Source organism: Neolamprologus multifasciatus, chromosome 2 (genome assembly GCF_963576455.1).
Source record: "Neolamprologus multifasciatus chromosome 2, fNeoMul1.2, whole genome shotgun sequence".
NCBI lineage: Eukaryota > Metazoa > Chordata > Actinopteri > Cichliformes > Cichlidae > Neolamprologus > Neolamprologus multifasciatus.
Window position 1 is genome coordinate 32,229,568 of NC_140440.1, and position 23,294 is coordinate 32,252,861.

Genomic DNA, 23,294 nt, shown 5'->3' on the forward strand with positions numbered 1-23,294 from the left:
CATCCATGACCTCACACATCTAAAACTGAATGTTGCGCTGTACAAAACTCACAATAACTGAGATGAAGGCACTTTGAAAAAGTACAAAAATTACTTGCATACTTTGTGTATCATTAAAAAAATGAAAATAAAATAAAAAGGCATGAATATGCGTCTCTTTTTAAAATACTGGGAGTAGTTTTTCCATTTTGTCATAGATGGATATATAGAGTTAGATATCAAAGCAAAATATAATGCTTTGGGGTGAGTTACTGCTTTGAAAGAGTGTTTTGTCTGCCTGGAAAAAGCGGGCTGTTATGTAAAACCTGCCTTGGAAAGGGGGACGGTACTGTGTACACCTGCATGGACTTCCCTCCGGTGCTCAAGCTCTTTTTGGTTCAGTGTGTTTGCTCGAAACTGGGAAAGACGCCCAGTCTTCGCCTGCAGGTTCAGCTGCACCTGGGACAGGTCAACGGCAGCTATGTGGTAAAAAGAAAGAAAGAAAAGAAAAAAAGTAGTTAATGAAAACCAGCTCGGGGGAGACACTGGCCAGACTTTGTGCCGTTTTCATTTCGCTGCTGTCCGACTTCACAAAGACCTCGCTGTCCTAGCTTGCGACACGTCTGCTTCTGCTTCCGGAAAACAACCTTCACACAGGTAAGACGAGTTTCGGCTTCGACTTCGGCAAATTCTTTTCGTTTCTGTGTACAAATATCATTAGTAGCCGTTGTATTCTTTCTTTTACGCTTCATGTGAGCACTCTGTTCGCGTAAACGAGTCTTAGAGCGCAGAATTCGCGCTTTCACGGAAAAGTAAGTCGCTCAAGGTGTGTAGCAGTTAGCGCTTTCTCCGCGGGGCACGCACGGTGTAGCTGAAGGTGAAGCAATGTCTTCACGCTCTCACTTTACCTGCCTCATTAACCAGTATCCTGGTCGATACCTATGAAGAGCTGCTTTTATTGCCCCCTCTGTCATTTGGATCTGTCAAGGTGGTGTTGTGATTAGGAGCTCAGCAACAGCCGTCGGTTGTCAATGGAGGGACAGTGAGTTATTTATGGTGGCAGTGACAGCACGCACATCCAGGCGGTCAGAGTGGAAAATGATCGCAGATGCCCCTGTTGTTTTTTTTCATGTGCAAAAATTTTAACTACGCAGAGAAAATGGTTATTTATTCAATCTGAAGGCGTTTGAAGTTTTTAGCCTTATTATTTTCCTTATTATTTCTATGAAATGTAAATTTCAGAGAGGAAATAATAAAGATGAGCCACAGTATTAAATCCACTGACCGGGTCTGTTAATTAGCATTTACTTAAATGTGATGTTCTGCTGAGAAACCTTGATCCATCCTTTTGTTTTGAAAAATACAATCGACCTTAAGTCTGTTTGATGTAAACCAAAGACACTCCCCAACGGTGGCCTTTAGCCCTCAATAGGATCAGTCGTCCCTAAGCTAAAACCACAAAGAACTCCAGATGTTCCATATCAGTGCAGTGAAGACTACTTGTTTTTTGAGGCATGTGATCAAAACATGTCTACTTACCTACTAAACTAATACAGTATATGACTTATATTATCACCACATGTTATAATAAATGTACTCTAAAGAAGATATTATGCTTAAGAACCTCTTTCACCACTTACAAGCTGCAAAAGTGGCACAAACATTAAAACTTCACTATGTGTGCGTGGGTCTTTTGTATATTGGTTGCAACCCTCTCTAAGGGTTAAAGACCTTGCCGCAGGTGTTGGTTGATTACCACACAGCTCTGGTATTTAACACTGACTGTGTGTTTGCCAGATCTCGATGAAGCTTTGATAGAGTTGATATGCGTTGATTTATCTTTTCTTGCCGGGTTGCCTCTGGAGTAAACTCATTATTTTTAGTTTACAAATGGACAAAATGCCTCAGTGGGCCTGGTTTTTGTTTGTGCTATAAATTTATACTGTTATAGTGTAATTGTGTGTAGTGGTGTTGTTATTGTAATGGCTTGAAACTGCTTTTGTTCTTTTGTTCACAGTTGGATTAAGTTAACCTGTTTCAGTTAAATAACTATACGTCTTGAATCAAATACACAGGAATCTTATATTTGTGTCACTCCTGCTGTAAGTGAATCCAGAGCAGAGGATGCAATTTTTTTTAATGCTGAACTATTAGAAATTTAAACTGTTGACAAAGTAATCCTCTGCTGAGGATTTTTTCGTGGGGATTTTGTTCACGAATTACAGCCCCAGTTTTCTCTCTGTAATAACATAATGAAATTACATACATATGTGGTGTTTGCTTGGCTGCTGTACACTGGGAGGCTTGCATGCCGTGTGCAAACAAGCTTGACCTCTGTGCGTGATTTGTGGTTATGAGACTGGCTCCACACCACGCTGTGCACGAGTCTGCTTTAAGAAGCTTTATTTGTATGTATATTTGAGCCGAAGAGAAGCTAAACTGGGGAAGGCATTTTTGGCAAATTGTGTTGTTGGAAATGATTATTGATTTTGTCCACACACAGTAGTTATGCAATGCAAATACTGCTGATTGTATTTAAAACAGAGGACTTTGCATCCTGTTGCTATAGCAGTTACGTAAGATTTCTCAGAGACTGCCCAAAACACGTGGCGTTGAACTTTGATTATAAAGATTAGATTCGATTTCAGTTCAAGACGCTCAAGAGAAGAAATAGTCCTTGCAATCAAAAAGTAAACTTTATTATAGATAATAAAGTTACTGAAAGCTACACGCAGAGTGATCAGTCAGACTTCCACCATGGATGATAAGACAGCTCTCCCTAGTCTCCTGGCATCCTGCTTATCTCACGTTACCTTGACCACTGGAACGATTCATCATCTGGACTGAGGAAAAACAAGGCAGCTTAATTTTCTTAAGGAATTACAAGCTTCAGAACATATTCAAGTCGTAAGCAAAAATGTGGTTTAATCTCTGAGAAATGCTCGCCTGATGATTAAGAGTTATTCATGTCTGGGTAACTAATTCAATTAATTTTCCATTCTAAGTGCGGTGTTGTCATTTAATGCCAGACATTAATGGAAGGTAGAGGCAGACATGGCACGCCTCCTGTCTCATGGACCTGAGAAATTACTGTCTAACATGGCCTCACCTGTGTTCACCGAGGGTGTGGCAGCACATGTGATTCACTCATATCAGCTATCAAGGCATGGGATTGGGCCCGGCTTTGAAGAAACGCCACCTCAGGTAATCCTCTAAAAGAAAGCAAAGTACTCTGTAGGGCCACAGACACTTCCCTCGAAAGCTTACGCTGTCACATGATTACAGGGCATTTGATTTGGATAAGGTGTTCCCTGGTGCAGCCTTTCCTCTTTGGTTGCCTCTTAACATATTTCACCATATTTATTTCAAAACCGCTGGTTTCATAAGCATGGGCTTTAATTTTCTTTTAAAGTAGACACTTTATCATTTCCACACCTCTAATACTTAATACAAACTTAATAACACAATTTAAATGGATCAGCTATGAAATATTTATTTTTACCTGTTATGAAGCGTAGAACGAGCTATAGAGACAAAAAACCTTTTTTTCTGCATAGTTTCAAACTGTTCTTTTCTGCTTTGACATTGGACATTTTAAAGAGATTAAGACGCTTTGAAACAAAAGCAGTGCCTGCAGTTTGTAGCGCTTTCTTACTTCGGCTTCATTTTTCAGCCCTGGAGGTTGTCACTTGACCACATTATGCTGTAACTTTTTTGAAAACTCTCCATTTCACGTGGAAATTCCCAAGAAAGATGAGTACTTTGATCGAGGTCATGCTTTTTTTTTTTTTTGCTAAAAGGCTAATAGCTTTACAGCCAGCGATTCTGAGATTACCATCATTTTTCAGGATGCTATTTATCCTCCTATGAAGCCATGTTTAATGAGGGCGTGTTGGAATACAAAACCTTTCGGAAGCTCTCTAAGACTAGCTAGTGCATGTCACCGTAGCACAAATCAAATACAGCTTTAATGTAAAGCCCAGCTGAATTGCTACCTCTTCATTAATTCAGATGGTGGATTTTACTTTACCGTCATCCCCCGAGTGATGTGTTTTCAAGGTAAATGGAGCGCAGCCTGGTTTTTACTGTGTGTGTCTCTGTGCAGTATCCTTGACCCCGATTCGTAACAGGAACGGGTATCAGCTGTACAAAGTGAAGAAAGAGAAGGGAGAAGGCCTGTGTACGTGTATATGGAGAGATGTTTGCACATATTTATAACCAGGCTTTTGTGTTTGCAGTCATTCATTCAGCTACTGAGAGTACTTTACCTGTGGTAGTGCAACATCAGCAGTCTGAGCCACCAACCCCCAAACCTACGCACGCACTCGCATACACACACTCACACACACACACACCGAGGCACTGATGATGGAGGCAGAACAACCATTTCTCCTTTCCTCTCATGGTGCCTAGTTATATTCAATTCCCCTCTGCATTCCTCACACCGGTGCAATTGGAGCTCATACACATCCACACTGATGCACATACACACACGTAGTCTCTCTCTCTCTCTCTCTCACACACACACAGTCATTATTCTGACGGTCTGCTGGTGAGGAGGCAGGGTTCTGGTTTCATTCAGGCTTCAGGCAACTGCTAGAGTCTCTCCTTTGCGTGCAGTGGCTACTGGGCGCTTGACAGCAAAGATATCATCTCGGGTGAGTCGCTTCAATAACACCGAAGATAAAGTCTTTTTGTGTCTGAAATCAGCGCTGCGATCACAAAGACAGGGGACCTGAACATAGGGACTTTATTGTGGTGGCTCATTTTGTCATTTTCTTATGTGCAAGAGAAAATTTTGTCTTTAGTTGATTTGCATCAAGCCATGTGTCTTATGGTGGCATTTGATGGTCTTTGTGGATTTCTTAGCCTTTCTGACAAAGTATTCTGAAAGTACATCAAGCTATTTTGCTAATCAAGTTAATAAAGCAGTCAATAAATAATCACTGATTATTTCCATTTGCAAACAAACTGTTTTGATGGATGATGTGTCCTCAGTGGGAGATTTCACAATATCCACCTCAGTACATTTGGTGTAATTTGTGATGTTTCTTCATTTGTTCTTATTTGGAGAGGTTGTCTAAAAGTTTCTCCACTTTCTCTCTAATCAGTGCTCTTCTTATGAGAGGGAATTAAAAGGAGATTACGACCTGCACAAAGGGCTAGAGACCACTGCCGTTTGGGTGCAAGGGGTCATTAGTGAAGGGGATTGCGTTTCTGCCCAGTTCATTCAGAATTCTTACTCCCGTGCGTGCTTCGCCTTTGTTCCTTCCCATTAACAGAAGGTTGACTTTAGTCTGTTTTCTTCTGGCTCATTTCACAGAGTTCAGCGCTTTCAGCGAGAAGCACTGTGACTTTTAGCTGAGATGAGAATTCCTTTTGTCCCTCAGGAAACTTGCTGAGAGGAAGCAGCTGTAGCTTTCTGCCATATTGCTGCAGCTTTGTGGATTTGTCATTTCCTGTGTAGCTGCCCAGTTTAAGTAGGAATGGTCTGCTGTACACTTAACTGTGTTTCTGTCTCAACAGAGAATCAACATGAAGATGTGGAGATAACATTTTCGACTCTGGATAAACTGCTTCACTGCTGGAGTGGATTTGGCTGTGGGAATGCAAACGTAGACTTGTGAAATATACTAAAAAGAGTTTGTGAGGAGATAAGAGCGCGCTGATTCTTTCCAGACACAGAAAACTGGACTGAGCTCTCTCAGATAATGGCTACAACAGAAACCAAAGTTAGCGGCAGCAGCACTGTGGGCCTGTCGTGGGCACGCGTCTGTAAGGAGTGCGGCCAGCAGCACGACAGCCAGGACTCCCACTTGTACGAGTACCAGGATGAGGTGGACGATGAACTGGTTTGCCACATTTGTCTGCAGCCTTTACTGAAGCCAATGGACACACCGTGCGGCCACACGTACTGCTTTCATTGTTTGAGCAACTTTTTGAAGGAGCAGGACTTCTGCCCTGTGGACCGCCAGCGGCTGCAGTTACATCAGTGCCGTCCCTCCAGCCTGCTGGTCAGGAACCTGCTGGACAAGTTGACGGTTATGTGCCCACACTGTGCGGAGTGCCAGCAGACGATGCAGCGCTGTGAATTGCAGCCTCACCTGCACAACAGGTAAGACTCAGCTGACTGTGGAAACTGTTTGACCTTCACAGTTCTTACACACATGAAACTCTAAATCTTCTATTATGAGTATCTTATGACGACATTATACGCAGTGCAATAGTTTTACCTAGTTTTCCTTCATTTTGGACCATCTGCCTGCTTCAGACAAACGTTGCAGTTTATGATGGTGTTTATATAATGCGTCCTATGTTATATTCATGTTCATCTCTGATGCCTTCTTGTGTAAACTACCAGCGACCGAACTTGTGGTTGTCACAAGAACTGTTGAACTTTTTCAGAAACATTTGCTTTCTTTCTTTTTAGGCAAGAACAGCAAGAGCTGTTTACTCAATCTGAAGCTACAGCTGGCTTTCGTTTAGTTTAGCCTAGCTTGAAGACATCTAGCCTGTCCACCTTGCAGAACTGCAGAAACTGTTTGTTAATCTGACAGTTGATGTGTAAAGTGGCCACATCACAGATTTACAGGGGGATTCATGTGACAGATTAAAGATTTATTGCAGGCTTGTTAATTAGTAAGCTGACTAAGTGCAGGAAGGCAGTTTCTTTCTTTTTTTTTAAGCTTTGGAAAGAGCCACCTAAATTTGTTCCCTTTTTTCCAGTTTGTCGATTAAGCTAACTGTTATTTATAGCCTCATATTTGGCTTACAGGCACGAGTGTTGTAGCTTATCATTCTTGTGGTTTTGTGAGAAAAATCTGATTACTTTGCCGGAAAAAAACAGGAAAAGAAAAACATAACGTCTATAGCTGTGTTTTTGTACGGTGGCCTTGAGAGGTCAAATGTGCTCAAGCTTAAGAAAACACACAAAACACAATGGAAGTTGGATAAAATACAACAGAAATAGAAAAGATGCAGCAAAAGCCATTTAAAAATAAAAAGTGACAAACTAAGAGTGAACAGCTAATAGCAAACTACAGTATTATATGAATCATGTGTTTAAACTGCATATCACCTGCATCTTTTTCTCTCTCGCAACACAGATGAATCCTCAAACACCAAAAGTGCAAACCTTTGCGTGTTTTGGTTTCTGCTACATTTGCACCTGGTCCGTCGTGTTATTGTGTCACATAAACACTCCTGTTGTATTTTGTGAGATTTTATGTTTTTCTACTTCTTGTCATGTGTTTTTTTTTCTATATCCGTTCTTTTTTTCTATTTTAGTCATGTTTTGTATGCTTTTCCGTTTGTTTGACCTTTCAGGGCCACCGCAGCTGTGTCCTCTTTGAAACTCTACCAGCTATTGCTGGTAGCATAGTTCGTCTGTGAACACACAGCTGTGTAGTTATTGAGTTCGATACGAGGCACAGGTCACTCTTCTTGTTTTCACACGGAGAGTGTGGTGCTTATCATCCGGTGGCCGCTATGACGCAGTCAGTTGTGGGAGGCAAATTAGCTCGCTGCAGCTTCTCTGTGTAAACAGTGAGGAGGCAAAGTTCAGGCATGAAGACCAGGCACCGGTTCCAGCACAGGCTTAATCAGATTCAGCCTGTCTCAACAGACACTCTGCAATGCAGAGAAATCTGCATAGTGCTTCTCCTCTGGTCTCTTTGCTTTCACAAAACCCATTTAACATTGAATTTTGTTCCCTCAGTTCATTTTCAGCCGTTCCTGTACATGTACCTATAATATTATTCATTATCTTCACTTATATATGAATACAGCTACAAAGGTGGGATCTCCTATTAATTGTGGCCAAAGTTCAAATGAGGTAATCATATGTATAATTAATTCCTTTGAGCCAAAAACTCAGACAGCTGTAATGCTCAGTTTTTTTTCTTTTCTGTCAGATCTGTATGATGCCAATGGGAGGGGATTTCCTTGGTGTTGTCATCTCAACAGCACTGGTCTTGAACACAGCTTCTGCTCTTCAAACTTTGTTTCTGATGAGCAGCTAATTAGAGGAAAGTTGTTTTTTAAAGGGAAGGGATGGAAGTAAAAGCAGCTTGTTTCAGTGGATGGACTGATGGGCTGCACAGCATAAGGGAAATGAGAATTGTTTGGAAAGATACTCTAGTAAAAGAATATAAAGCTGTAGCTGCAAATTGTAATAAAAGATTCTCTTTAAACTCCTTTAAACATCACTAATTCACCCACTTACTTGTTAATGTTCTTCATACTTCTGTCAATCCTCAGATGTCCTGTTTTTAGAAGACTCAGAGAGGAAGCAGAGAAGAGGAAGAGGCCCTCATGGAATGAATTAAAGGGACGTAAGGGTGACGGAGAAGGGTCTGGAGATGCGAAACACTCAGCAACACTATCTCGAAATTCAACCCGGGATCAGCCCGAGCCTGGGCTCATTAATCCTGCCTATGAGGAAGGTGAGGAAGGTATGGAGTTATTTTATTATTTTAAAACCCGCCATTTTTCAGGGTGTGCGTTAGAACAGTACCAAGTAATCTTTATAGAAGCTTCGAGGCTTAACGGGAATATTTCCAGTTGGTAGGGTGATTGTCAGGACACACACGCGATTTGCTGCTTTTAGCCTTTAAGGGTTTGATTCTGTCTGTCTCGGGTGAATCATCAGCCTGGCTGTAGGAACATGTACCAGCTCACACACGGTTTAACCAGACAGTTGCATCATGGGTGGGGAAAAACCCTGAAAGCAACTTGCAAGCCGGTATCACCGACCAAAGTTCAGTAAAACACAGTTGCCAAGCAACTGGTACCAGGTGTCCACAGTGAAGTTTATATTTGTGCAACTATAATCTGTCATTTGTTAAAATCTCAGCAGACTCATCAGACTCATAAATCTAGATTGATGTTAGATATGTTTAGTAATGCTGCCCCCCCCCCCCCAAGCATAAAAACTTCATCATGTTGATTCATCCAGGTTTCACCATCTTTGCCGCTTGTAAAATTCATAGCTTTCTAACTGAATGGGAGCAAATGCATTGGTAGTATTGCTGAGGAGTAAGCATGTAAGTACTTGTACGGTCGGTGTGTATGCACAGGCCATTTCCACGGAAGAGCGAGGCTGTGCAGTGCAGCAGAGTTTGCCCTATCTCACTGTTATAATCACAAACTGAGGTCCAGTCTGCGTCACCCTGTTTCCTTTTCACGATACTCTTCAGCGCATCCCGGAAACACAAATGACACAGATTTACTGGTTTATGTCATAGTGTGTTATTCCATGCAAGTATCTATGGGAAAATAGACATTTCTAAAGTTTTGGTGAAGACGGTGTTTTTCTCACCAAAATGTCTTGCTGGGAGTTAAAGGAGACGGTCATATCTGTCTCTGCATTCAGGAAAAAAGATGGGCACAAGATATGCTCAGCTTATCTGAACACAAACATTACAAAAAATGCTCCTACAGCCTGCTCTTCACGCTTTGGGTTTTCTGCGAATTTTGCAGCAACAGGAAGATCATTTAAAGTTTGGATTCTATTTCTGTAGAGTTGATTTAAAGTATAAGTCAACTAACAGTTGATTACAGCATTGATCCTTTATATGTATACAGGCTCCAGTAATGTTTAACCTAAACAACTGGCCAACACCAACATTAACACTTGTGGTACATTATATGGTCCATATATGGACATATAATGTTTTTCAGGTTTTTCCACTGCCTTCAAACATTCTGATAGTTGCAGCATTCTCCCTCTGAGAATTTGCACACATCTGCAAATTCAGAAACTGAAGTAATGATTAATATCATTCTCACCCAAGTTGCCAGACATACACAGGAGGTATCTGGAGTACTGAGCAGGGCAATCACAATCTACTGACATGGAGGTTTATGTCAGGTCCAGGGTAGATTTAAGTATAAATCCCCTGTAACAGTTGTGCTTAATAGGGCGTTTACTGAGAGCTTGTGACATCGCTAGAAAAGAGGTGATGGGGTAAGAGGCATCTCGAAATATGTAAACAAGCTATCATTGTATCTGAGCTAACTTTATGCGAGGTGAAATAGAAAGTGAATAAGTAAGAGAATGTGGAAAGCTACAGACACCACAGACCAGTAGCCGTTATGCCCCGTATTCACCTGGAGAACGCATGTGTCGTTGATGCATTGCGCTGTAGTGTTTTGTTAGACAATTGACCTTTACAAAGACTCGAACAGACCCTCGCATAGTCACAGACCATTAATGTGTTGAAGGGTGTAGCCTGTTTTTGCGTCCAAATAGTTTCTGGAGTCACTCGTCACTGTTTAGATTGCTTCTACTATTTTCTTCTGTAGTTTCAATCAGTGAAAATGTTTGCATACTGGGTCTATGAAATAAATATGCACTAAGCTTCCAGTTTCTGTGGTTTTAAAAGGTACGCTGCTGGCACTGCGACCAAGCGCTAAATAGCTTATGTTCACTGAATAAAGAATTTATTCTTTTTTTAAGAAAAAGTTTTTATTGAACAGTGTCAAATATTTGCATGTTGAGTGTGAAGGCATTCGTGTGTTTTAATATGAATTACTTTTCCTATTCACTGCCTTTCCGACAGCCTTAGGAGTAGGGATGGGTATCGTTTAGGTTTTATCCGATACCGGTGCCAAACCGGTACTTTTGAAACGGTGCCGGTGCTTAAACGGTGCTCAAACCGGTGCTTAAAGAATGGAGAACACAAAAGTGGTCCAAAAACCTCTCATGTTCAGCTGTTTTTTTGTAAAAAGATAACAATGTTAGCCTTTTCTGCAGCTATGGGGCATATATGGTATCACTCTTGGCTGGAAGCAGCTTAAACAATGGAAAAAACACAAACTTTGTCCAAAAACCTCTCATGTTTAAGTGTTTTCCACTTTTTCTTTGGTCATTTTAGCCTTTTTGGCCAGGGTGAAGGGAGTATCTGCCATCAAACAAGAAGACAGCCGCATGTAGCTATGATGGTGTTTGCTGTTCACCTTACATGCATTAATGTAATAACGTGGTTAGCCTACTCAACGTAAATTACACACGAACAACATTAAGCTACTCACGCAGAGAAGAACGGCTGCTGCTGCATCATCATCCGTCATCATTTCTGCTACACTGGCAGGGCTAGGGGCCAGGACTCTCCTCTTCGGGTTTTTGGGGGATGTTGCTAACTCCGGGTCCGATAACAGGCAACCCACAAGCAGTAGATGTGCTCGGTGTGAGGTCTCGCAGCAAGCTATCAAATACGGCGCATTTCTCGGCTTTAAAAAAAACCACTATGCGTCGCCAGGTGTTTCATCAGATTTGAGGTGTTACCTCCTTTGACAGTATCACAGTATCAGCTTAAAGCACTTGTTGCAGCTGCTGAGTTTGCATCTTTTGCTGTGAAGTACAGCCAGACTTTTGACCGCTTCGCCTTGGACATTTTTAATCTGTAGCTCTGCTCTAAAAGAACGTACGTACCTGGACCCGCCTACTATTCTCGGAAACTTAAAATGATTGGCTAGAATCTAAAGTGTATCATTCCATACCAGTTGGTGGCGGTAATGCACCTTTCAGTTGTTTGCCAACCGCCAATAGAAATGTAAGGAAGAAGAAAGTGTATCACAGCTCAGGAAAAAAAGCACCGAAATAAAGCACCGAAATGTGCGCTGCTTTTCGGTCTGGTTACTACCGTTTATGTCAGAACCGGTGCCATCATGGCACCGGATACCGGTACCCATCCCTACTTAGGAGACTTGTTTAGCAGGTTTATATCATGATGACAATGGAAATATTATTAAATGGTCAGCACAATTCATGCTCCTTTATAGCTTCTTTCCCTCCCCTCATCCTCTGTCCTAATGGCAGTGTCCCATTTGATGATCCAAGTAGGGCTGGGCCGTATCATACCATTCACGGTAATACTGGTATAATGTCGGGCAACGATAAGAATGTGAAATATCGCGATAGATTATGGGTAAAACGCGCGTGCGCAGTGCCTTTGTTTTCATACGCACATGGCGGAAAAAGCATGGCAGCGACAGAGAATAAGAAGGGCGAAAGCGGATCGTTAAATGAAACGGATGAACCAGAATTGGTTTGGAAAAATGCTGCAACTTCAGTGGTGTGGAACTGGTTTAGCTTTCCTCCGTCAGATACACAACAAAGCACTATTTTTGGTAGAGCATGCTAGCGGGCCGTCGTTATTACCGCGTTTTTTGGAAATACGGCACACTTAAAATCAATCCTGTGATTTTTCTGAAAGTCGACAGTGCCCCTTATAATCCCGTGTGCCTTATGTATGAATTCTGGTTGTGTTTACTGACCTCGAAACGATTTTATGTCGTACACGGCGCTCGAAAATCTGTCAAATATTTTAGTGCAACTTTGCTAAGCTACGAAGTCGCACCGCTTGATGGATTGTCGGAGCATTACGGCTATCGTAGGCGGAGCCTCGCGGAGTGATACGTACTGTGCTTCAACATAATGTTACTGTATTGTGTGTGTATAACCAGTGTTGCCAACTTAGCGACTTTGTCGCTATATTTAGCGAGTTTTCAGACCCCCTAGCGACTTTTTTTCTAAAAAAAAGTCGCTAAAAAAAGACGTGAAAGACATTACAAAAAACAATAATTGCTAAAAGAAATTTAATTTGTAGTTCTAAATAAATTCTAAATGCATTTAGGACGTTTTTTGCTCACTGTATGTCTCGTCCACAATGTTATTTCTCTCTCCAGCAGCGTAGGTTACAATTACATTAGCATGACCAATTATGCAAATTAGGTGATGACGTCATTTAGCGACTTCTAGCGACTTTTAGGACAGCCAATAGCGATTTTCCTTACTGAGGAGTTGGCAACACTGTGTATAACCTCTTTTTAAGTTTTGTGGATATGATACATGGTTATGCTGAGGATATGTCGGCCAATTTCCACTGGAAATGCCTTTTGGTTAATGTCAACAAGGAATTTGCATTTGCACTGTTAAATTTTTATATAACTTTAATGCAGATAAAAAACAGCTGCTTGTTTAAGTGAAAATACATTGATTTTTTTTTTTTTTGCACGAATAAAGTTGTGGAGTTGTAAAGTATTTTGTCTAGTGTCAATTATATCGTCAGTTATATCGTTATTGCAAATTTTCAAATGTATATTGTGATAAATATTTTTGGTCATATCGCCCTGCTCTACACCCAAGCCTGGGTTTTATACACTGAGCATGTTTTGTTTATGCTAACAATTTACTCGCATGCCGTGTTGAAACATCCTGCAGGGAATAAAAACAATTTAAAGTGCTGTGTTTTTATTCATGTGTGGAAAAAACATTGATTTCTGGTGTGTGAATAAATATATTATAGCTGTATTTTTACACCACTGAATTGAACCAGCTTCTGTTGTGTTTTTGGATCTATGGAAGTGTGACACCTCAGTAAAGTAGGGTTAGAATTTGTTTAACTTGTGGGCGAGTTACCATATTTGGAAGATAAGAACCGTTTACAAAGATAAAAAAAACAAAACATAATTAATCAGAGTCAAGCTGGACTCCAAACAGCTCAAACTTGTATGATTATATCTGTTTGTTTCCTTCTTTCTGCTGGTGTTCCTGCATTGGGTATTTTACAAGGTTCATTCCAGTGAAAAAGAGGAGAGAACTGGGAGTAAACAGGACATACAGCCATGTTTATTACTGTTGCTTTTCTTTTCCCCTCTCCTACAGACAACAACTCGCTGCGGTCCAGTTTGGTGGCTGAGGCCACTGTCGTGGAGCTGATCAGAGATGAACCCGGAGAGGAGCTGGGCCTTCGGATCGTGGGGGGGAAAGACACACCGCTGGGAAACATAGTCATACAAGAAATTGTGCGGGACTCAATAGCAGCTAGGGATGGCAGGCTGGCACCAGGAGACCATATTTTAGAGGTGAGAGAAAACAAAAACGAGGGAAGAGCTGGGATTAAGTCGTATTCCGCTGTTATTCAGTGTTGGGATTTAGAAATCTCGTGTCGTGGCATAGCGTGACAGTTGAGGTCCAAATTGTTTCGCACACAACACCTTATGACTACTTCTCATGGTATTGTAAACACACCGCTCGTTAGAGGGGGTGGGAAAGTAGACATTCAAGATAAACACGTTTTGTCTCCGTGGCAACAAGGCGTGGTTAATATTACCTGGCACAAGTGCGTCATGTTAGCTTGAGCAACTTTACTTTGTTGGTGTAACTGACTAACCCACTGCCTTTCACTTTAATAGTGTTCAAACATTAAGAAGGAACTGCGTTTGGTTTCCGCAGAGAATAATGGGAGTGCAGAATATCAATAACAAGAATTTCTACCCTCACATTGCTCTGAAATAAATTTCCTGTGAAATACATTTTAGCTTTTCCTCTAAAGCTAAGACCTGGAAATGAAAACAAAAACCGTACCGGAGAATAGCTCGCTTTCAGGACGCGAAACAATTGCTTCCTTTGTTTGTGAACCTAAAAAGATGATTGATTTTTGCTGAGGCCTATTCTTAGACGTCAAACAGAAGAGACTTGGAACTAATGTTTACGTACCTGTGATAATCTTGATTATTTTATTAAGAGGACAACAAAACTAAAGTGTAATGTCCATCCTTCTCCTTCGGCGTCTCCAGTTCAGGGCTAACACTGAGAAACAGACAACCATTCACACTCACGTTTATACCTCCCACCTAATTAGGATCCCCAGTTAATCTAACATGCATGGTTTTTGGACTGTGGGAGGAAGCTCGAATTTCCAGACAGACAAGCAGTTGCCTGCCTTGCCTGGTGGCAAGCAGCACCTTGCTTGGGGGCCCAGGCCAGTGGGGGGCCCCTGAGGGCTGATAAACTTTAAACTACAGCAATAATGCACAGTTTGTAGTGACGGTATGAGAGGCCTGATCCTCCCTTAGGCGTCCCCACCTGACTCCAGTCACTCCCTTTTCAAGTGGCATGCATGATTGTGTTTAAACAAACCTAATGACAGCAATGTAAACTGAGGGGAGGATTCCTGCTGCAAGTGAAAAAAGAAAGAAGAAAAAAGCTAAACTGTGGAGCAGATAATGATTATTAAATGTAACACTGATTTCAAAAGTAATACTAATTATTTTTTTTTTTTACAAATGGCAATTATAAACATGATCCAGATGTTTTTCCTCTCTGTGGATGCTTCACTTCAGCCAAATAGCAACAAAACATAACAGGTTTTGTGGAAAAAAAACATGCTCTGCTTATTTTGGTATGAAATTAGGCAACCATGGGCAAAATAAATCTGGTTTTAATGTATTCAGTGGCATGGAGGAAGCCACAGAATGGCTTTGTGGCTTCTGTTTAGTCAATATTTCTGGATACAGTTCAAAAACTGCATCATTTATCAGTTACCCTAACCTGCCATCAGCCATGAGACCTGCACCACATTTAGATGAAATGCCACCGCTCATTTTTTTTCAGCTGATGAGAGACGAGCGTGCGATGGTGTTTTGTCTCCAGATGCACAACATTCTAGTGATGAGGACTTTGAAGATTACTCGCAGTTATTTACTCAGAGTTAAATGACTTAATATGAGATTTGGATCTTCCAAAAGAAACAACTGAGTGGCTTGGGTCTAGACTGAGTGAGAAAAACTTCCTGACTACAGGAAAAAAAAAATTATTTTTACTGGAGATGATTTATTTGAATTTTAGGAGTGGGACCGCACCTCATGCCATTGCCCTTCTGCTTCTCTGTCTATGGCTGTATCCCAATTCAGGGTCTGCAGCCTTAAGGTACGCAGCCTTAACGGTCCACAAGGACCGCGTACTCAAAGACCGCTAAGGCTGGAAGTGCGAGGCTTGTGAAATGGGACGGTCTAGCTTCCGTCGCTACCCAGGTTGCCTAGCAACCATGATACTAACAGCTGGAAACGTTTCAAACAGCTTTGTTTGACAGAAATGAAGGAGAAAATCTTTTGTTCATTTGTTTGTTTGTTTCTACATGAGCTTTGATCATTCTCTGATTAAGCTCAGCTATTGAACGGCGTATATTTTAAAGTAAAGGCTTTAAAACCAAGTTGGTACAAACGTCACTAATGTCACATAACTTTGCCGACATGTGGCCAACAGTAATGTTTTCATGTTCTTCGTTATTAAACATTTGCACATAAATAAGTGACATAATATTCAGTACTTAAAGTTTACTCTTCGGGCGCCCCTCATCCGCTGTTTGTTTTCGGCAAAATTATCCACACCCACCGCCGCGCTATGCATTCTGGATGTGTTGGCCACGAAGTCTACACCGCCACATCCTTAAAATTCAGGGAAATGAAGGACGCATTTGAGGGCCGCATTTCGAGCAGCCTTCGAATTGGGACAGCCTTCGTCGCGTCGCTGTGATGTAATCGGCCTTAAAATGCGGCCTTTAAGGCTGCAGACCCTGAATTGGGATACAGCTTATATATGGCATCCTGCATGGCTCCCCCCTCTCTTTTCAATTCATTTACCTCACAATAGTATATAGTGATCAGCCGCCAGTTTACTCCATCTGCAGGACGTGACGAGAAGAATCATCTTCCTTCATTGAAATGGATGATGACTTTCTTTATTGCGTTCATGTTGAGGGTTTGTTGGGTTGTGTGTACGATGCAGGCTGTTCACTGACAGTTCAAAATCCAACCTAAAATGTATTGTACTGCTTAATAGCAATTGTTTTTGCATCCATGCCAGTTGGTGTTTCTGTCCAGCCGAAAGAAACTTGTGAAAATAACCAATTTGTGTTAAAGAAGCTGAAACACAATGAGCACAAATGGACCACCTGTGAAAAGAAAACTGTACAGAATCATTGAATTAGGTCGCGTCATGCAGGGCGTTGTGTTGCGGGGCGACACGGTGGTGAGTACTATTGCCTAACAGCAAGAAGAACCCAAAATCTGCATGTTCATCTCGCTGTGGCAACCATGCTAAATAGCATTAAAGCCAGATATGACAAAGCTTTATTTCCAAGCACATCAAATTACACCACTGTCAAGAAAGGTTGATCTCTTTTATGCTTGACAAATAACTGTACACAGTGAAGGCAGGTAATGTTTGCGCTCAGCTGCTTTATCAGTGACGGTGTTGTTTCTCCTCTTCGTGGTGTCGTATTCCAGGTGAATGACATCAGCTTGGCTTCAGTTCCCCACACTCGGGCCATCGCAGTGCTGCAGCTGCCCTCCCTCCTCAGGCTCACCGTCATGCAGGAGAAAGGTTTCAAATTAAGGGATCAACGCTCAGACCAAAACCAACCCACTTCCACCGGCTCCCCGGGCTCTCACGGTCCCCATAGCAACGCTACCTCCAGTAACAACCCTGGTACAGTCCTGCAGGTGACGCTAGTGAAGAGTCAGCGCACAGAGCCGCTCGGCATCAAACTCATCCGCAAATCAGATGAGAGTGGGGTTTTTATCTTGGACCTGCTGGCTGGTGGTTTGGCAGCTAAGGATGGAAAACTGAGGAACAATGACAAAGTTTTGGCCATCAATGGACATGACCTGAGGCATGGCACACCTGAAAGCGCAGCCCAGATTATACAGGTAGATTACAGACTGCACCCTTATTTCTTAAATAAACAAAGTTAAGATGCTGTTTAAAGTCAGTAAAAACACAAAGAATAAAAAGGACTTGCACATCACAAAAGTTATTCCTTAACTTACAATGTAAAGCGCCTGGAGGCAAATGTTGTTGTGATTTGGTGCTATATAAAGAAATAACATTAAACTGAATTAACAGCATGTTGACAACATTTTGGGACACGGGTTGTTTACAACTCGTACAGACATGAAAGAAGCATCTGTTAGTATGTTTATTATGGACTCTGTCCCCAGCAAGTCTCTACAAGTCATAATACATCTTAAAATTTCTGCAGACCAAAGGCACCCAGGAGGGCCATCAATCACTGCATGAAAAATGTATCCTAGGTGATAGTTAGTGGACCAGACATGCAAAACCCTCAATATAAACACCACCTGGCAGAGGAATTCATAATAGGAGCTTTGTATGAAATTTGTTTGTGTAAAATCATTTGCTTTTATTCTTTGTGCCAACAGGCCAGTGAGATGCGTGTGAACTTTGTGGTGATGAGATCTGCGGAGGCTCAAGAGGAAGGAGGAAGCAGCAGGACATCCAGGAGGACGCCTGAGCCGCAGTACTTTAGGCGCCGGTCCACCTACATGAAGGTAACACACAAACCGTTTCCTCCCAAGTCTTTTTTTTAATTATACATTTTCTATCCATGTTTCCAGGTGGTTTCCAGCTGTTGTCTTTTAACACCCCAACGTCGGTAGCAGCGTCTCACAAACTTAGCATGTTTATGTTTACACAGCGTAATTGTGACGTTCACTCCTGTGTCGCTCACACTCAGTTGTACCATACACAGTGAGTGGAAAGAACAGCAACCCCCCATTTGAGGGGTGAGAGCAGACACCTGCAATGGTGAGCAGAGATAAAAGCCCTTCTTTGGGGCCTCCCTCTGGCCTGATCAAAAGGCCCCGGGTGCTGCTCGCTCTGCCGCTACGGGGCCACTGTCTTGTTGTTTTTTTGGCCGTTTCTTTGCGAGACAGAGGATCAAAGCTGGTAACAGTTAGCTTTCGCCTGCAGAGTCAAGCCTTTTCGTCTTGCTGGGGGGAAAGGTGGGGGATTCCCTGCTGTGGAGAGGAAGAACCCCCCCACCTTCCCTTCTGATGGTTTACAGACTCCAGAGAGCCACAAGGAGACTGGTTGAAGTTGTCATTTTCCACACATCTTTTCCAGTACGAGAGCGTAGTGCTGAACCTCACACGTTCCCTCTGCCCTTACCTCTCAGCTCCATCTCAGATGTTTCACATTTGTTTCTACAAGTGGTTTTGTAAGGGGGATCCATTAAGTCAGTGATCCTGGAGAGAATGTGATTAGTTGGCATGTTAGGCCAAACGAAAAAACGGTTAACTCCTGTGGAGAAAACACGAGGTAGAGGACATGAATTTAAAAACCCATACAATGAAGATGGTCAATATGTTTCTTATTGCTTGGTATTAATGTGTCTCATTGTTTCCATAGGATCCTCCAGGTGGATTTTCTAGTCAGGAGAAGACTGTGAGTCTGAAAAAGGAGCCTCGGCTTTCCCTCGGCATCACGATCGCTGGAGGGAGGGATTGTCGCAGCCGTCTGCCGGTTTACATCACAAGTGTGCAGCCTGTGGGCTGTTTGCACCGAGACGGCACCATCAAAAGAGGTACAAACCACAGGAATAAAAAGAGCGTTCTTGTCTTTGTAACGTTCTCTTGGCCAAGGGCTACGGCTAGAAATGATTTCAATATTTAATTCATCTTTAGATATCCTCAATCATTTTTGCCTGTAACATGTCAGAAAATGTAAAAATCCCAAAAAATGTCACGATGATATCTTTTCACTGTTGGGTTTCAAATAAATGCCAGTTTTCTATTATGTATAACCAGGGTTAGGGCCGGTGATCGCGATGAACTGGACAGGTGGCCAACTTTGACAAGGGGGCATTTGGCTCAAATCACTTTGGCATTCCATAAAATAAGAAATTAAAAAGAAAAAAACATATATATATATATATATATATATATATATATATATATAAAGGGGAGAGTGCAATCATAGTCTCACTTACATGCTATTGCACTTGTGTGCGTGCACACACACATACACAGTGCACAAGACAGAGGTTATAAACTAAAGTGCAAAGTAAGACTTGTTAAATTTATGTTTGAAAGAGAACTGCAAGAGTCACTTACGTTTTATTAATAAACCTAAACTCTGGGTCATCTGTACAGGCTACACAGCAACTGTAAGGATAAAAAACTATTTTTAAACACATCATAAACGGGCATGCATGATTACAGTCATGTGGGATCTTTTTTGGCCGTCCCTGGACCTCCAAGACAATTTTGGAAATGACAGCTCTGTTTGAAAATCCACTACAAAAGTACAGGAAAAGGGCAATTTTCCTTTTTTTCCTGCCTCTTTTCCAGGATACAATGTGCTGCTAAAGGACCATTAAAACTGAGAGGATGTCCTAAAATAGAGACTTGACTCTGACTTCTTTAAGAGTTGCTCTTTAAATATTATATCCATCCCACACTTTGTCTGTGGTTGAACTGACATCTTGAGTTTTAAATAAAAATCACTTTAAACACAGAGATAATTTTAACTGAACTGGCCTTGTCCTTGTTAACATCATTATTTCTTCAGGGGATGTTCTGCTGAGCATCAACGGTGTTGATTTGACTCAGCTGACCTACAATGAGGCCGTTTCTGTGCTGAAGGCTCAGACAGCTCAGTCCCAGGTGGTGCTTCGTGTCATTCAGACTCTGTCTGAGGAGTCAGAGGAGGACGCCGAGGCTAACGATGACGAACTCGACATTGCAGAAGACTCACGAGACGACAGCCTCAACTGGACCCCGCTGTGGACTCGCTGGCTGGGATTACCAAGGTAAAGCCAACTCAGTATAATCATTTATATCACAGTCATAGTGCTGTTTGAGCTGACTCTGACTCGTTTCTTCAGTCACATGCACTGGTGCCGGGACATTGTCCTGCAGAAGACCAACAACGAGAGCTGGGGCTTCAGCATCGTTGGGGGTTACGAGGAGAGCCACGGCCAGCAGCCGTTCTTCATCAAAACCATTGTGCCTGGAACACCGGCTCACTTTGATGGACGCCTCAAGTAAGTTAACCACATTTTGACTCCCGTGTTACATCATCCGCTCCTGCATCTTTTCGGCACCGACCCTGATAACGAAAATGTCCCGTGGCTTTCTCAGGTGCGGTGATGAGATAGTGGCGGTGAACGGAGCTACAACTGTGGGAATGAACAACTCCTCTCTCATCCCAATGCTCAAACTACAGAAGAATAAAGTCACGCTGACTGTGGTGTCCTGGCCGGGAAGTCTAGTATAGCAAACCTCACGTGCTCATTCTGTGATCTCCTTTCTTTCTTTACTGGGAATCTCGCTGTCCCTTCCACATGTAACCCGTTGAGATTTTTGAGGTCATGTCATACAGAAGATGCGTGTTCTTCAAAACCATCCCATGTACAATAGATGATTTTCCATAGGTGGACTGTTTTTTGCGATATTGTCGTGTAACAATGATGACAATCCATGAATTACGTGCTAAAGACAAACTGGAAGGACTCGTGTTTTTTGGAGTGTCTTTCTGATCCCATTTTAAAGTTGTATGTATATTTTTAGCTTATCTGCCTAATGTTTTATTTGGTCGTGATTACATCTTAGACTGTGTATAAAAATGTAGCTTTAGGGTCTGCAAAGTGAAACTAATGCAGAAGTGCCTTCTTTCTAATGACCTGCAGGGGGCGACTTCGTTGGTTGCAAAAAGACATCCCGTTGTACAGAAATCTATGGGAAGATGCCCCCTTTTCTATAACCTCAATGAACATTTTCCTTATGAGTTTATGATCTCCGTTGCTAGTTTTATGCCTTAATGAATATAGCATATAGTTCATTTTGTAAATTATCGTCTTATTTGGAGTGAAACAGGACGATAAAGCAGGGAACGCTTTAGAGCAGACCTGCCTTGTGACTGACAAGTGACTGAATGTGGAGTGTCCTGTGGATTTTCAGTCGGATCCTCACCTCACTCGTCACATCCAGTTATAAAAACCCAATATGGTGACCGATAGCCCCCTCAGCTCGAGTCTGCACAACGGGACTACAACACAACGGCTGCATCTATCCTTTGTATACAGCCTATGGATGGTATTAGATGTTAAGTACATATGTACATAGTTGAATTGCGTTATTGTTAACAATATGCTGACACCAAATATTTCAGGAAAGTGAAGTCTTAAGTTGATTTAAATTGACATTTTTAATTTAAAATTAGCATCTACATGGAGAATATCAGCAGTGAGATTTTTTTTTCTTTTATTTTTGGACAAAACTAATTTTAAAGGATTTTAAAATGTCAGAAATATTTGAAGTCTACATCATGACAGTAAAGATTGCGCTTCTTTACTCAACAAATATGTGTAGAGCGTTTAGTCAGCATTGTGTTGCTAGAGGTTTAATTCCTGTAAGCTCTTAACAGGAAACTTAAACCTGTGTTGTGAAACTCTTAAGCTGGTTTAAAAGAAGCTAATAGATTATTTGACGAACGTTGAGTTTTAATCAAAACTTTCTAATCTGTATTCGCTGAATATGTGTACGTATATCATCTTTCCATTTCTTTCCAAATGATAAAGTTGCTCATAATGAACGAGTTTAATAAGCAGGTGCCTTGTAGATATCAAAGGACAAACCAGAATCTATACTTGCCTTAAATGTTTTGCTCCACCAAAAATGTGTTTTCCTCATTATTTGTTCTTCTCAATATTTACTGTTTGTGGGAATTCAAAGCCTTGCTCTGATAGATCTGTGTCGACACATTCCCGGTGGCCTTCGTTGCATCTTTATAGATGAGATACCTGTTGAAAAGCTATGGATGGCTGTAAAATTTACAGCAGGTGATGTGTGTATTAGCCACAGTTTCATTATGTTCAATAAAATCATGAAATTATTCCGTCTTTCTGTTATGAATGTTCTGTACACTTTGTGCTTTTTGGGGAGGAAGGTTAAGTGTAGTAAAGGCACAGCTTTACAAGCCACCCTTTATTTATACTTGATGATGGATGGGTAGTTTAGAGGGGATTATAAATACACCAGTATTCACAGAGGAAGGGTGCAAATGTTAGAAATAATTTATTACAGTTACTGATGTTGAAAGTCTGTGGCTGGACGGTTTATTAGCCTGTTCACTCTGACCCCTAGTGGACACAAGGACTGAAGTGTCCAAGGTTTCCAGATTCCATCCTGTAAAACCTTTAAAGTAACCATGGTATCCATGAATTAAGAAATAAAACTATTGTTATTAATCTTGTGCTTTATCACAGGCCTGTTATGCAATTTTAAAATCATGCTCTAAAGTCCTCAACAGTGATTTCTCACAATTGTGATTTGCCAGTTCTCTCAATAAAATCTTCACTTCATAAGCACTTACATACCACCAACTTACTAGTTTTATTTCTGTCTATATTGTGAAGGTTAAATAAGTTTTAAATATATATACATTGTCATTAAAAGCCTGATGTTTTAAACCCCCAAATGTATCTGTATATTTACCACACAGGGAATCTACTGTCAGACTGTAGCCTGTCCCCAAGTTTCTCATAATTTAAAAAAGCTTTTTAGGATGCCGTATGTTGCAATACAATTGATATTTCTACTTCACACTACTGCAGCAGTAAAAGGTTACTGAACACTTCCTCGAGCTAAACCAGGAGAGGCTGTGAATGTGAAAACAAAAAGCACAGAGGACCATAAAACCCTCCACTACAGTACTTGTTGTGGTC

General features: G+C 41.5%; 1 protein-coding gene across 1 annotated transcript; it reads left to right on the forward strand.

The window, feature by feature from the left end:
- Nucleotides 1-331: 331 nt before the first annotated feature.
- On the forward strand, nucleotides 332-22,460 carry lnx2b (ligand of numb-protein X 2b). The gene is made up of 10 exons (XM_085177647.1): nucleotides 332-636; nucleotides 5,506-6,094; nucleotides 8,239-8,432; nucleotides 13,649-13,848; nucleotides 17,053-17,475; nucleotides 17,989-18,117; nucleotides 18,977-19,151; nucleotides 20,138-20,378; nucleotides 20,454-20,612; nucleotides 20,710-22,460. The coding sequence occupies exons 2-10, from the start codon at nucleotides 5,691-5,693 to the stop codon at nucleotides 20,843-20,845; spliced, it is 2,061 nt and encodes a 686-aa protein (XP_085033773.1). The 5' UTR covers nucleotides 332-636; nucleotides 5,506-5,690; the 3' UTR covers nucleotides 20,846-22,460.
- The last annotated feature ends 834 nt before the right edge of the window (nucleotides 22,461-23,294 follow it).